At 38.1% G+C, this 15,503-nt stretch overlaps 2 protein-coding genes and 1 long non-coding RNA gene across 3 annotated transcripts; 2 read left to right on the forward strand and 1 right to left on the reverse strand.

Annotated features, from left to right (window-relative positions):
* Nucleotides 1-469: 469 nt before the first annotated feature.
* LOC133707002 (uncharacterized) lies at nt 470-2,207 on the reverse strand. Its single transcript, XR_009844862.1, has 2 exons — nt 1,508-2,207; nt 470-931 (listed from the first exon to the last, which is right to left on the reverse strand). It is a non-coding gene; the product is annotated as an uncharacterized LOC133707002 (long non-coding RNA).
* An 847-nt stretch (nt 2,208-3,054) lies between these two features.
* LOC133707001 (protein P21-like) lies at nt 3,055-3,937 on the forward strand. Its single transcript, XM_062132547.1, has one exon. It carries the CDS (start codon nt 3,111-3,113, stop codon nt 3,792-3,794), a length of 684 nt encoding a protein of 227 aa, XP_061988531.1. The 5' UTR covers nt 3,055-3,110; the 3' UTR covers nt 3,795-3,937.
* A 1,040-nt stretch (nt 3,938-4,977) lies between these two features.
* LOC133744878 (protein SHORT HYPOCOTYL IN WHITE LIGHT 1-like) lies at nt 4,978-5,780 on the forward strand. The gene is made up of 4 exons (XM_062172906.1): nt 4,978-4,989; nt 5,155-5,265; nt 5,342-5,569; nt 5,679-5,780. The coding sequence occupies exons 1-4, from the start codon at nt 4,978-4,980 to the stop codon at nt 5,778-5,780; spliced, it is 453 nt and encodes a 150-aa protein (XP_062028890.1).
* Nucleotides 5,781-15,503: the final 9,723 nt, after the last annotated feature.

Consider the following 15,503-nt stretch of genomic DNA (forward strand, 5'->3'; position numbering starts at 1 on the left):
ATCCAACACCAAGTGATTCATGTGTTAAATGATCAATTTGTTAAGATGCATCCATGTTGCTCTGCTATGAGGTTGAAGAAGATGCAGAACACCGGCCAAACATGTCGGATGTTATATCTATATTGATGTATGAGAGCTTTCCTATACCTATACCAATAAGACCACCATAATTTTCAGTAAGAAATTGGCTGGAGTGATGTAAGGGGTAACGAATCCGAAATGTTATCAGAAAATGGCTTGCCCTACTCCCTTATTTTAGGACGTTGAAGGCTCTACTGACATATTCGGCGTGCCTCAGTTCTACTTTTCTTAGTGTAACGATACTGTTTAGAAAATTAACTTTGCTGGATAGCTTTATGGGAGCTGGCACTTGATATGTGCTGTGGAATATGGTGACCATCCCACCAATCAGTCCTAGTAGAGTTGGTTCAACTGTAATTAGATAACAGAGTCGCTATGTTTTCTATACTTGATGCATAACTCTATTGGTCTTCATTACATATAACATGTTTTCGTACTTTCTTATCACTAGCATCTTGGAAGCATTTTATCTAGAGGTTCAAACATTTTACAGCAGACTATAACACGTAGTGAGGGGTAACTTCTAGTCGTCTATAAGCTTGAACGAATTGTTCGGAGACATCTTTTTCTAATTAGGCTGTTGCGATTATGACCTTGTTAGTTGGATTAGAGTGAATGAGTCTCAGAGCTTCTTGAACTTGACCCCATCAACACCATGCTTGCAAATGACACAAGAACTTGGTTCTCACAGCAGCTTCTAAAACACTTGGAGATAAAAGGTCCACTCCATCAGGCCTCAAAGCAGGAACAGCAGGAGCCTTGGCTCCCACACTGGATAAACATGCCAATCCCGCAAAGCGGTGACACGAGACATCCAGCCCACTGCTTCTCGGTCGATGTTCCTAGCCGCCTGCACCATAGTAACAGTTTCGAGTAAATAAACTTGCTTTTTTTTTTTTTTGATGAAGTCTCGTACTTGAGTTTTAGTTGGAGTGTGGTACTCTTCCCATTCGGTTTGTGGTGGGTTTAATGAGGCCACTATATACTCCTTGATGTAATCCGTTATTTAATTAGTGAAATTTTTTGATTAAAAAAAAAAAAAAACTTAGCTTTTTCTCCGTTCAAATTGCCATAAAAAGAAAGGAAAGAAAAAAAAAATCGAAATTCCAAATCGAGTGTAGCAACAGCGCCTGCGTCCTTACCATTTCAGCAGCAAATTCATCAATCAATTACTAATGCAATCAATAATTGCAAACACATTAACTCGAATTCACACAAAATCAATCTCGAATTCACACAAAATCAATCAAATAGAGCATTTCAGGTGCAGTTTAAGGAACCAAATACTAACAAAATCACTTAAACAAACTAACTGCAAACACATTAACTTCAATCCATCCAAAACCAATTAAAGAGAGCACGATAGTCTTCATGCGTTAAATACCAATGCGATCAATTGAACGGTTAAGAAGAATTTTGAACTTACAAGGATATTTTGGAGGTGTCGGTGCGGTGGATCTCGACGGATCTTTCCTTCGATGGCATACTGAATCCGGTGATAACTACTGATCGAAAACAACAACAAATCTGGTTCAACAAATCGATGACAAACAGATCAAAATCTTTGCGGACACGGGTCCTAATCCCTTTCATCAGTTTTCAAAAGGTTGTAGAAAATGCTTTGTGATTGCTGATAGGTCAACGAGGAGAAGGACGAACGGTATGGCTCTGGAGAGAAAATGGTTTGTGGTTTGTGGATAGACCAACGACGAGAAGGAGGGAGGAGATGAAAAAATTGGGTTGTGGTGGCCGATGCGCCAACGAGCGCGATGAGTTTTACCCAGATTAATAACGGTGAGTGGAATTGTCATGGCTGCCCCTCCAGAATTGCAGCCTGCGTATTCCAGAATTCTCCATCTGTTCAAGGATGCAAAAAGGTTCATCTAGTACCAGGACCTGTATATATATGTCTCACTCCGGGCTAGGTAGGATGCAAAAAGGTTCATCTAGTATTTCTCTTCATCATTTTTTTTATGATGCATGTGAATGAAAAGAGAGAACATCAACGGGAACATGAATCCAAAGGAAAATTTAAAAGACAAAACCAAAACATATGCAAGACAAACTAGGAGTCAATTGAATCAGAGGTTAAGAAGCATAATTGGCCTCCGATTATGGGTTGCAAAACCGATATATATTGCATTTTTCTTAATGAATTACTACTTGAAGACTAAAATTTGTACAAATTCAGACAATACGTGGAGAGGCCTAGGGTCGCACGTGCAAACAGCGCATCGAAATTAAGTCATGCAGCATACACGTACACTTCTGTCATACAAGGCCCGTCGAGGTATGATTGGATTAATACCTCAAAGTCAAAACTCTAATGCCATCCAGGGATGTCTGTATCCAATTCAAAACCGATTAACACTACGTAAAGAGGTCCAAGATCTTATATCATTTACAACTTTGCATTCAATGTGAGCTAGGTAGAAACTGCGCTATAGGTTTTGAGATTTATATGATAGAATTAATTATCAATAAGCCAGTGGAAAGTTGTACATATATAAACGAAAATATCCCGTTACCCATGAGATGCCATAGACAGAAACCGCAGGTTATGCTGACAATTTCATTGAGACTTTTCTTCAACGTGGACTGGACGATATTCATTTTCCAATTACTCAATTAAGTAACCCACAAATTTTTGCGTGATTACATACATCTTCTCTGTTTATATCTAACTTTTCTGAAAAGATTAGTACCACATATGTTCGGTATTAATCGACTTAGTCCTGGATAGAGAACGAAGTCCTTCCAGTATACCAAGTTCCACGTACTAATTTCATGGAAACGTCTAATCTTATTTTTTCATTGTGGAAATTAATGACCAAATGAACGTTGTTCAGGAGTCAAGTCAAGAAAGAAATGTCATTTAGCGATCGGGAACACGTACCTGTCAAATTTGTCATGCATACTTGAGTCTTGTATTGTTAGGCTCAATAGCTTACTTTGCTGCCCTATATAAACTCATCAAAGCTCAGAATTCAAAACACAACCACACATCGACAAACCAATATTTTCACAAAATGAGATTCCACAAAAGTCTCTCAGTTTTGTCCATCCTATGGATCACCACCCTTTGCTTTGCTCCATCAACCATCAATGCAGCCAGATTCGATATCCGAAACAACTGCCCCTTCACTGTCTGGGCCGCCGCGGTGCCAGGCGGCGGCAGGCAGCTTAACGGGGGAGAATCTTGGCCCCTAGACGTGAACGCGGGCACTACAGGAGGCCGCGTTTGGGCACGAACTGGATGCAACTTTGATGCATCCGGACATGGCAGCTGTCAGACCGGTGACTGTGGCGGCCTCCTCGAATGCCAAGCCTACGGTCAACCCCCAAACACCCTAGCCGAATTTGGGCTTAACCAGTTCAACAACTTGGATTTCATCGACATCTCCCTCGTCGATGGGTTTAATGTCGCCATGGACTTTAGTCCCACTTCTCCTTGCGAGCGTGGGATCCAGTGTACAGCAGATATCAACGGGCAGTGTCCTAATGAGCTGAAAGCTCCAGGTGGCTGTAACAATCCCTGTACTGTGTTCAAGACTGATGAGTACTGCTGCAATTCTGGGAGCTGCGGTCCCACGGATTTCTCTAGGTTTTTCAAGGAGCGTTGCCCGGATGCTTACAGTTACCCTAAGGATGATGCAACCAGCACTTTTACTTGCCCTGGTGGGACTAACTACAAGGTTGTGTTCTGCCCATAGATCTTCGCTATAGTTAAGAACAAGATGTTTGGGATTGAATAAATTGAAGTTTGAGTGCTTGGGAGCACAAGTAATGGTGTGCATTATGTAACTCACAGCTTATTGAGTGAGTAGTAATAAATAATAATAACCATTCAACTTCAGGGCTTTGTGATCAGATTTACACTTTCAATCTTTTTGTTTCTTCACGTGGCTGCTGTCAAGTAACAATCTCCTTCGCAACTGTGTCCTAAAATGTTAAAATATAACTTGTATTTCATTATATTTCACTTATATTTAATTCAATCATTTCCTTTTCTATTAGAACTCTCTAAGAAAAAGAAAGAAAAAAAACAATCTATTTGAGGCAAGAATCAAAGTTAGTAGAAGAAAGACATGAAATTTTGACGGAAAAATGCAAATTGATTTTTCCGCCGATCGAGCTGCCACTCATGGAAGACCCGGCTCTTAGACTAGCTAAGGAGAAGCATGGTGGTGGGAGTTCCCCACAATTTGAAATCATATTTCTCAATCCCCACATTTTCGGGGACATGATGCAAGAGATTTTCTCTCCCTTTATTTCCTAACATAGCAGATCTTGATTAATTCGTCACCACTCACCCCTTTTCTCTTCAATTTTAGCTCCATCGTTACTATATATACAACTCAACCTCCCTTAATTCTAAACATAAAACTTCATCTCCACCATTTCCCAGCACCATAACTCCACACCCCATCAATTCCACAACCGCCACCTCAACACTACAAACTATAACTAACTACCTTAGGTTTTATCATCACTACAACATTCAGTAGTTTGAGGACCAAGAAAGAAGAGACAACCAGGGGCGGCCCTGAGGGAGTGCAGGTAGTGCCGCCGCACATAGCCTCTAAAAATCGGAGGCTTCCGACTTCGAGTTTCGAATACATATATATAGGTATAAGTGAATATAATAAATTTAGTTCCCTACACATAAACAAGAGCTTGTGTAGTCCAGTTGGTAGGCGTGCAAAGTCGCGCGCGGTTTTTCATTTCCTTGCCATGAGTTCGAGTCTCCAACTCTAGTTTTTAATCTCTTGCCAAAAAAAAAAAAAAAAACTCTAGTTTTTAAACTTTCTGTGTTTAACATTATTTGAAACTTTATTCGTTATCTTGATTAGCTATTTGCTGATTTTTTTTTTATAGAAAATTACATAGTAGCACATGACAAAAAATGTAAACACAGAAAAGTCACTTTTAAAAAGATTTATACAAATAAGGACATGAACTCATGCCCAAAAGCCAAATGATGCAAGCCTGACTCCCAATTTTAATAGAAAATGACCAAAATACTCGAGTTTCATCACAATTTACGGGCATTGCTATTGACCCAATATCTAGTACCCACAAAACAGAAAACCCAAACCGAGCGACGAAGCCAAAGCCAAAACACAAACCCCAAAACCCCAGCGACGGGGCCAAGCCACTCGACGAAACCCTAATTACCCTCCGGTATTCTCTATCTCTGTTTCCCTCTCAGTCACTCAATCTGATAGTTCGCTAACTCTTTGTGTCTCCAATTTCACAGGGCGGCGCCGATAGCTTCGTCGACGATCCTCGCAATTGGAGCCGCTCCATAAAATCCAAGATTGACCGGCCCTATGGTTTTGAGGACGACGATGAAGACGACGATGATGAAGAAGATAGGAGTTTGGATCTGTTAGTGAGGTTTGTTCAGAATGTATTTTCGAAGGTGTCCAAGCGAGCCAGGAGGGCAGTCCGATCGGTTCTCCCCGTTGCAATCCCCACCAAGTTGGTAAACATTCAATTATATATATTTGTGTGTTGCATCAGATTATGGTTTGTTAATCAGAATTTTCGGTTTCGGAAAAGCTCGGATTTTTATAGCTGAATTGTTGATGTAGGGGGGGTTGTCTGTTAATGGGGTGCTAGTGCTGGCGTTTTTGTGGGTATTGAAGGCATTTCTTGAGGTAATGTATACAATTTTCGGTGTATTTGGTTGTTAAGATGCTTGTATTGAGTTCATTTCCATATGTATTAAACTGAAAATTTTGTGTCTCTGCTACTAATTTTTTAGGAGTGTGGATTAAGTTTTATATGATTGTAAGAATAAAAATGTGCAGTTTCTTGGTATGGATGTGAGCTGTTTTGTTCTTTTGTATTGTGTACTTTTCCAGATTGTTGATTTGACTCGGTGGCTAATTAACTTATTTTCTTTCTCTATTGTTAGGTATACAAGATGATAGGATCATTTCTTACCCGAGGACTTGTGTATGTCATCAAATGACCCTCCCCATCCAATTGCTTGAAACGTACGTGTGATTATCTTCAGATATTTAATGCCCCATATTGAAACATTTGTAGGATGATCCTTGGCTATGCGTATCCAGCCTATGAGTGCTACAAAACTGTTGAAAAGAACAAACCGGAGATTGAACAACTTCGCTTTTGGTGTCAGTATTGGTATAGTTATATGAACTGCTACTTTTGTCTGAAATAGTCTTTGATGGTTCCTAATTAATGTATCTTTTAATATTCTTTTCTTCTTCTTTTTTTTGGTCAAAATATTCTTTTCTTCTCGAGTTGCAGAATTTTGGTGGTTGTTTTGACGGTATGTGAGTGAGTTGGTGATACAAAAAGAAATTTTAGTAATCCGAGATTCAACCGGAGGCTTCAATTTCATTCATGAATTGACAGATCTAATTGCTCCTGCTACTGTTATTGCAAATGAAGCTGCTATTGAACCAAAGACACGTTTAGCAATAAAGAAGAAAAAGAAGTTTGACGAATAGCTCTGAAATTCTCTCTCTTAGCAACGTGTAAAAGGAAGAGATTTTTTTTTTTTTTAGAAGTAACATAAATGGATTATTCTCAGGAAAAAAAAAGTAACATAAAGGGATTATAAGTCAAAAGAAGTAGTTAAGGGTAAAAAAGTAAATTAACTCATGACATGTGGTAAGTGGATGACAGATTGTCCTTATTTGTAAGATTTAGTCTTTATAAAAGGATTAAACAGATTTGCTCAACTAAGGGACAGTTTTGCTCAACTAAGGGACAGTTTTAAGGGACTGTGAGGGACAAATGCATCTCAACCACATGTATTAAATATAAAAGCATAAATTATAACAACTTAAAACCGTGCATTTATTTTCAGCCGTCAGATTCACTTGTCCCTCACAGTCCCTTAAAAACTGTCTCTTAGGTGAGCAGGTCTTAGGGATTAGAAGTCAAAAGAAGTAGTTAAAGATGAAAAAATAAATTAACTCATGACATGTCACTCACATGTGGGCAAGTAGAGAGCAAATTGTCTTTATTTGTAAGATTTAGTAAAATTCATACATCGTCATCTTTGTCAATAACTTATATGTAATTTGCCATTTTTTTTTCCTTTTCTCTTTTTCTTTGTTAATCTTCTTTTTTCTTCCTTTTTCTTTTTTAACTTTCCGTGTCCCTATTTTTTGAAACATTCCGTATTTAACATTATTTGAAACTTTATTCGTTATTTTAATTAGCTGTTTGAGAATAATTTTTATATTATTGAATGATCTTGTCATAACCTTTATTTTATTGTACTCATTCATTTTTTTTTTTTATAAGTCATTATGCAATGAACATAAGGCCTTAGTCAAATTTTTGCACTAGGTCTCTGAATTCTCAAGACCGGACCTGGAGACAACCACAATTACCACCACACTATGACTTAGGAGACCCATCTCCACCATCTCTTCCATCATCACTAGTCACTTCTCTTTCTCTAACTATGTAATTACCATATCTAGAGGTTGTGATTATAGGATTTTGAACTCAAAATCCCTTGGCTAAAGGATTTAGTGGTAACCTCTATTACCCAGCCACCAAAGTTCCAAAAACTACTACTAGGCGTACAGTGGCTGGAAGCCCTCAATTTAAGTCAATGCAATTACTAGCTAACTTATGTACTAATCAAGTTTACAAAATGAAATTCCAACTTTCAGACACACTGCACGTTAATATCGCATGTTAATATCGTCTCTTTAAAGTTTAAATAACTATCGAGTTATAATATTAATGAATTTTACTTATTTACCGAAGATATTATATCTATCCATTACAATTAGATGATCAAATGATTTATAATTTGCTTTTATTATTTGCAAAGATTTTTGAATAACTTAATAAATGTTCACATTATGTGGTGAAAATAAAAACTATTTTAAATTTTTTTTTTTTTTTTTTTTTTATTGTTCAATCACACGGTGTCCTCAAAGGCTTCCTAGGCCCAGAGACTAATCCGTGCTCGGGGGATCTTGTCAAAACGCTTTCTCCCCCCTGGCCACCAAGAATATATTGGGATTTAACTCCAATAAGCGTCGGCGGGATTCGAACCCGGATATGGGGGTTCCACACCTGGAGGCTCTTACCAACTCGACCACCTGTAGTGGTTAAACTATTTTAAGTTTGTGTAGGGCTGATTTTCTTAGAAGAAATTATATTCAAACATCCTTATCCACTTAATTCACATGTCCAACTTTTCCTTATACTCTCCCTTACCATCATGGTTTTAGAGGAAGAAAAAAGAAATAAATAAAATTTACTATTGACTTCTGCTGTGCTGTGGCTTTAAACCAGAAGCAGACGCCCGGTATTGAAAAGTAGTGAGAAGAACCAGTCATTATATCCACTTGCAGTGATTGTCAGAAGGCTTTTTTTTTTTTTTTTGAATAAAAGTGATTGTCAGAAGGCTTAATCACACGATCAATTAGTCTCGCTTCTTTCTCAAAAAAAAAAAAAAAAATTAGTCACGCTTCATACTAGGGCCAATGCCATTTAAATGCCTATCAAAGTCAAGTTCTATCATTAATTATGTCCACAACCTTTGGCACCAACCCATTCTCTCGTCTTTTCACAAATCTTACAAACTTTTTCCCGTTCAAAGTTTTCCTTTTATTTTTTTTAATTCAAATATGAAATTGAATTTAAAAATTAAAAAAAGGGGGGTGTGTATTAACAAAATAAGCTATGTAAATAGAGTTTATTTACATTGCTTAAAAAAAAAACTATGTACAATTTTTTTCCCTTTTCTTAAGACCAGCGTAACTTTCTTGATTATATAACTTCATTTTGACCGCATTCATGAAGCGTCTAAGATGAGAAGGAAGTTGCGGAGAGCAGTGGCGGATCCAGAAAAATTTCTCACATAGGGCAAGACTATTAAGTAGTAAGATCATTTTTCTTTTTTGAAGCAAAAAATTCTTAACTTTTAACTGATGTCAATTAAATTATCTCAAACATGTTTGTTCTTGTTTTTTCTTCTTCTTTTTGAAATTGAGATTTAGAACCCAACTGAAAGCTGAGCTATGAATCAGAGACGAAGGAAGAAGAAGATGAGAGAAAGGGAGAGAGGGAGAAAACGTGAAAAATGAGAGGACTACATTGTTACTGAGTTTTTGTTACAAATTACAGTTTTACATGGACTTATATATCAGCTGTTCTACTACCAAAGTTACCAAAATACCCTAATATACTCTTAACATCCCCCCTCAACCATATGCTTGGGTACAAGCATATGGTTGGAGCAAATGTGAAAAGTAAAACCCCATAACCAAATGATGGAACTGGTGCCTCTTCTTCAGAACAAGGACGGGTAATTAACTCCAAAATCAAGGGCAGTAAATACTCAGAACATAGCATGCCTCTTTTGATCAGAAAATACTAATCTTGGAGTGACATCAGCTTCAGAGCTACTACTTGCTTGAATGAAATCTTGAAGACTCAGGAACCAATTAGAAAACCAACTTCACCCTAATCAAAAGAGAAATTCCAGAGCCAAGACCATATCCCCTTAACGAGATGACAAAAGAAAGATGATGAGCCACTTGTACTCATAAGCCTTCCAGAGTCAGAAATTATATCTTTTTCCTTGATATTGTTCACAAGGCCTTCCTTCAAGCCACGGCCAACAAAAGTTCTGCTAGTAACAATTTCATTTTCACCACCATGTTTTCATTAGCTCCATTGTTTCTCAGTGGATAAAATCTTGTCATCTGCTCCACCTCCATAACTCCACTTCACTAATGAACCTGAGACCCTCTGGTCCAATGAGAGCACTTCCTTCACACTAGAGCCATTCTCACAATCCAAAAATAATCAGCTAACATCTTCTACTATCCCACTTGTCAAGTCAGAACCATCCATCCAAAAAGAAAACAAACTTCAATATTCTACTAATTCTTGTTCTGTAACATTCACTTAATACTTCTTCAAAAATTCATTCAATTGTTCTTCAAACTATATACAACTAATCATCTACTTCTTCAAAATTCAATCAATACTTCAAAATTCAACTCAACTCTTCTTCTTCAAAAATTCATTCAATTGTTCTTCAAACTATATACAACTAATCATCTACTTCTTCAAAATTCAACCAATTCTTCTTCTGCAAATTTCACTCACTTCTTCTTTCAAAATATTTACAACTAATTCTTCTACTTCAAAAACCAATCAATTCTTCTCCATCTAATTCAAAATTCAATTCTTCTTCAAATATTCTATCAATATACTTCAACATAACAACGTGCAAAGTAGACGGATGAACAGAAACGACTTAGGGAAGATCCCATAATAGACTAGCACATCAGCAGTATGTATAGTGAAGCGGAGCAACAAGAATTGCAGAGAGCAGATGAACAACGTGTAGAGATTAGTGAATCGGAAAGAGATTACCAACCTCTCTGTAATTGTATCAAACCATGGACGTGAATCCGCACTCCAATTCTGGTGGAGACTGCCAGAGGGAATCGCTTGTCCGCACTCGAATCGAAAAACGACGTCGCACCGAACAAGGCCATGGAAGCTTGATATCGATGAGTTTCGGATTCCGGAACAGAACAACGACGGTGAAAAGCTCAAGCTTGGAGCAAGGATCCATGGCAGAGGGAGAAACTGAATTTGGGGGTTAGGGTTTGGAATTGGGGAAAATCAAAATTGAATGAAATTGAGAACACGGAAGCAAAAGATAGAGGAAGCAAGAACATCTAGGTCACCGATCAACCTGAGCTCCTGATACCATGAAAGCTGAGCTATGAATCAGAGACGAAGGAAGAAGAAGATGAGAGAAAGGGAGAGAGGGAGAAAACGTGAAAAATGAGAGGACTACATTGTTACTGAGTTTTTGTTACAAATTACAGTTTTACATGGACTTATATATCAGCTGTTCTACTACCAAAGTTACCAAAATACCCTAATATACTCTTAACACCAACAAGTATAAATATGAAGGAGCTAAACACTAAAACTGAAAATAGAATAGTGAAACTAGAATTAATACAACTTTAAATTGAATTTCAAAAAAGAAAAATATTTCATGAAATGATTAGAGGAGGCGTACTGTTGATAAGAGAGGCGTGTAGTAGAGTTTGTGCTCTATAGAAACTCTTAAGCTTTTAAATAAAAAAAAGAATAAAAGATAAACATCTTCTCTCAAATAAAATTTAAAGAAAGAAAATATGAGGTATATGCTAATATGCCACTATCAATACTGTGTCGTTTTGATAAGTTCAATTAAAGAAGGAGACAAGGAATCAAGAGCAATATCTCGTCATCTTCAACCTCTTACCTCTCTTTCATAAAAAATTTTCTGTAAAACCTTCAAAGCACAAAAGCTTCCATGGCTTGGTAAAAGAATCGAGGTTGGGCAGCTGCCAAACCTCGCCACCCCCTGGATCCGCCCCTGGCGGAGAGGGCACATAAAGAATTAATGAGGGTAAGACTTCTTTATGGACGTAAGCGAGCAATAGCGTCGGCAGCTGGAATAATACCAGAATCCCGAAGTATATCCATTTTTTTTACTAGCTACAGTACGTTATTGACCTTTATTGTTCTAGGTCCCCTGTACCTTTACTGTTCTAGGTCCCCTGTGCCATTATGACGTTGATAAGTGAGGGCAGGAGGGCATCACCTGTTCTAGGGGTCATCATGGGCCGGGCTAGGGCCGGCCCTACCCTAAATTTTAGGGCTTAGGGTCGGGCCAGGGCTTAAATATGTTAACCCTTACCCGCTCAAAAAGCCCGATCCGTTAGGGCCGAAAGGGCCGGGTCGGGCCGGCCCTCAAATAGGGCCGAAATGGGCCAAAAAAGGGCCTTATTTTGTTTAACAAAAAAAAAAACATTATTTTTTTCTTCTCAAAATATGGCTTAATGGTATATATTGGTAATAAAAGACTCATTGTTTTTTATTGAACATATTTAATACACACACCGAAGGTGGAAGTCACTGAAATTTTTACCACTACCATATATTCATATACGGACGACATCCAACGGTGCATTTTAAAAAATTCCATTTCGTCCCCCATTTTGCTCATGGAGGATAACAAGCCTAATAAACGAGTGATACTACATTAATAGGCATATAAGGATTATGTGCGATCCAAAAATTTTGAAATGGAAATCGACCAATCTGAAAATTCTCATATGTTTATACAACATTGATAGGTATTGTGTAAAAAAATTAGGCCGATCTGCCATGAATAAGGCGCCCAACGTAGCGGTCAACGCTTTGCACAAGCAAACTTCCCTAAGGGGAGCGGCACCATGCGCGGACAAACGTTGCGGAATTTTGACATCCGTAAGTAGACCCCCTACTCATGAGAGTGTGGGAGCTGAAAGATCGAAAAAAGTGAATTTCCAAGGACCGGTTAAGAGCATATTTGTTTTATGTTCTATTTAGGGTATTGAGTTGACCGGGTAGATCGAGGTCCAACCGAATGCGGAAATTGTTGAAATTTCTACCACTAACATATATTCATATGCAAACAACATCCAGCGGTTCATTTTAAAAAATTCCATTTCGTCCCCTATTTTGCTCATGGAGGGTAACAAGCCTAATAAACTAGTTATACTACATTACAAGACATATAAGGATTATGTGCGATCCAAAAATTTTGAAATGAAAATCGATCAATCGGAAAATTCTCATATGTTTATACAATAGTGATAGGTATTGTGTAAAGAAATTAGGCCAATCCGCCGTGAATAAGGCACCTAACGGAGCGGTCAACGCTTTGCACAAGCAAACTTCCCTAAGGGGAGCGGCACCATGCGCGGACAAATGTTGCGGAATTTTGACATCCATAAGTAGACCCCCTACCCATGAGAGTGTGGGATCTGAAAGATCGAAAAAAGTGAATTGCCAAGGACCGGTTAAGAGCATATTTGTTTTATGTTCTATTTAGGGTATTGAGTTGACAGGGTAGATCGAGGTCCAACCGAATGTGGAAATTGTTGAAATTTCTACCACTAACATATATTCATATGAAAACAACATCCAGCGGTTCATTTTAAAAAATTCCATTTCGTCCCCCATTTTGCTCATGGAGGGTAACAAGCCTAATAAACTAGTTATACTACATTAATAGGCATATAAGGATTATGTGCGATCCAAAAATTTTGAAATGAAAATCGATCAATCGGAAAATTCTTATATGTTTATACAATAGTGATAGGTATTGTGTAAAGAAATTAGGCCGATCCGCCGTGAATAAGGCACCTAACGGAGCGGTCAACGCTTTGCACAAGCAAACTTCCCTAAGGGGAGCGGCACCATGCGCGGACAAACGTTGCGGAATTTTGACATCCATAAGTAGACCCCCTACCCATGAGAGTGTGGGAGCTGAAAGATCGAAAAAAGTGAATTGCCAAGGACCGGTTAAGAGCATATTTGTTTTATGTTCTATTTAGGGTATTGAGTTGACCGGGTAGATCGAGGTCCAAACGAAGGCGGAAATTGCTGAAATTTCTACCACTAACATATATTCATATGCAAATAACATCCAGCGGTGTATTTTAAAAAATTCCATTTCGTCCCCCATTACTCATTAAGAAGTTAACATTACATTGGTAAAATGGTTTCAACTCGACCAATTGATTATTTTTAGTTATGTTGATTACTTGATTTATTTCAAAATTGGTATTACATGAATATATTTTCCAATTTGAAATAATAGCTTTGTAATTATTACAATTAATTAGTTAACAGTAATTATTGGTAAATATTAAAATACCCATAAGATTATATTAAAACGGTGGCGTTTTTGCCGAATTAACGGTTAATTCTTAAAAAAAAATTATTTTTTTCTTCTCAAAATATGGCTCAATTTAAAAGACTCATTTCCTAATATGGCAAATTGAAATAATTTTCTACACTTCCATAGTTTTATACATATAACACATGTAATAGAAAATAACAAAAATAAAATATAAATTTTAGGGCCGGGTTAGGGCCGGGCTTTTAGGGCCGGGCCGTAGGGTAGGGCCGGGCTTTATTTGTGTGACCCATACCCTACCCTAAATAAAAAAGGGTCGGGCCGACCCGCCCTAATGGAAGGGCCGGGCCGGGCTTCGGCCCTACGGGGCGGGCGGGCCTAGGGCCCAAGGGCCATATGATGAGGCCTAACCTGTTCCCTTTAATCTTGTGCCAATTCTGTCAGGAGGCCTTGCCACACAGAGTTAAAGTCGTTTGATATTTCTGTTAAGTGCTTTCATATTCATCGATATTTATTTAAAATAATAACAAACAAAAAAGAAAAAAGAGACCTTCTGCCACCGTCCTCCACCTCGATTAATAACTGTAGGACTTCGTTACGGTCAAGTAGTAGGCAACAGTCCAGGTTTTGCAGTCCTCTACCTCGATTGATCATTTGTTCAGGAGATGCAATTTTGCAGTCCAGGTTTTGGTCCGTGTCATTATCTTCTTCAGAACTCAAATGCTATTATTCAAAGATAAGAAAACATAGAAGCTTTTGCAAAGATGTCGGGATAATAGCATATAAGTTTCTTCAGAGATCCCGTCGACGAGGAAGTCTTGATTCTTGAAGAACACCAGACCTGATGCTGGGTAAATATGGGATCGCTGGAATTACCGATCTGGTTCTACAGGTACATTGACTGCCGAAGCTACTGCATTAAGAGAAGGTCTTCATACAGCTTATCTTCAAGGTTTCAATCGAATTATAGTGGAAGGTGACTCCAAGTTACTCATAGATTGCATATCTGAAAGGGTTACGATTCCTTGGACTTTGAAGATATTAGTCCGAGATATTAAAGATTTGGCTGTGAAGTTTCAAAACATTATCTTTCGACATGTATACAAAGAAGCTAATTTTGTAGCCGATCATCTAGCCTCGTTAGCATATAATCTCCATAATTATAGAATTTAGTTTTTTCTCTTTATCCCTTTCGGTGTACCTAATGTTCTAGTTGGATCAGCTGGGAGATGGTGTTTTGCGTAGTTTTTCTTTTTCGTTGTAATTTTATTTTGTCATAAAAAAAAGAAAGTAGTGAGCAACAGTGTCGATGGGTAGAATAATGCCAGAATCCCAAAATATTCTTTTCTTCGACTAGCTACGTTCAGTTATTGGCCTATACTGTTCTAGGTCCCCTATGCCATTATGGTGGATGAGGCTCACTGCTTATAGTCCCTGCTAGTCTCCTACCTAGCTTGCTCTTACTTGTTGAAACAAAGAAGATGGATGAAAAATGCCCAGAATATCCTTCTCTTTGGACGTTTCTTCAACTAGCTAGCTAAAGTTATTGGCCTCTACTACACTACATGATCCCCTGCATGCCATTGTGAGGTCCATAAGGCTCACTGCTCGATCGTACGTACCATTGAATTACAATCTCGATTTGCCACCTAGCTTGTTCTTGTGGAAAAACGTACAGAAAAAGAAATGGTCCTCCAATTTCCATGAA

The sequence above is a fragment of the Rosa rugosa genome, chromosome 4 (assembly GCF_958449725.1).
Source record: "Rosa rugosa chromosome 4, drRosRugo1.1, whole genome shotgun sequence".
In the NCBI taxonomy this organism is placed as follows: Eukaryota; Viridiplantae; Streptophyta; class Magnoliopsida; order Rosales; family Rosaceae; genus Rosa; species Rosa rugosa.

What these genes read in the sequence shown, in the direction of transcription:
- LOC133707001 (XM_062132547.1), top strand. Translation starts at nt 3,111, where the DNA reads ATGAGATTCCACAAAAGTCTCTCAGTTTTGTCCATCCTATGGATCACC.
- LOC133744878 (XM_062172906.1), top strand. An exon ending in GAAACCCTAATTACCCTCCG is followed by an intron (nt 5,266 to 5,341) that starts GTATTCTCTATC and finishes CCAATTTCACAG; the next exon opens with GGCGGCGCCGATAGCTTCGT. An exon ending in TTGCAATCCCCACCAAGTTG is followed by an intron (nt 5,570 to 5,678) that starts GTAAACATTCAA and finishes TTGTTGATGTAG; the next exon opens with GGGGGGTTGTCTGTTAATGG.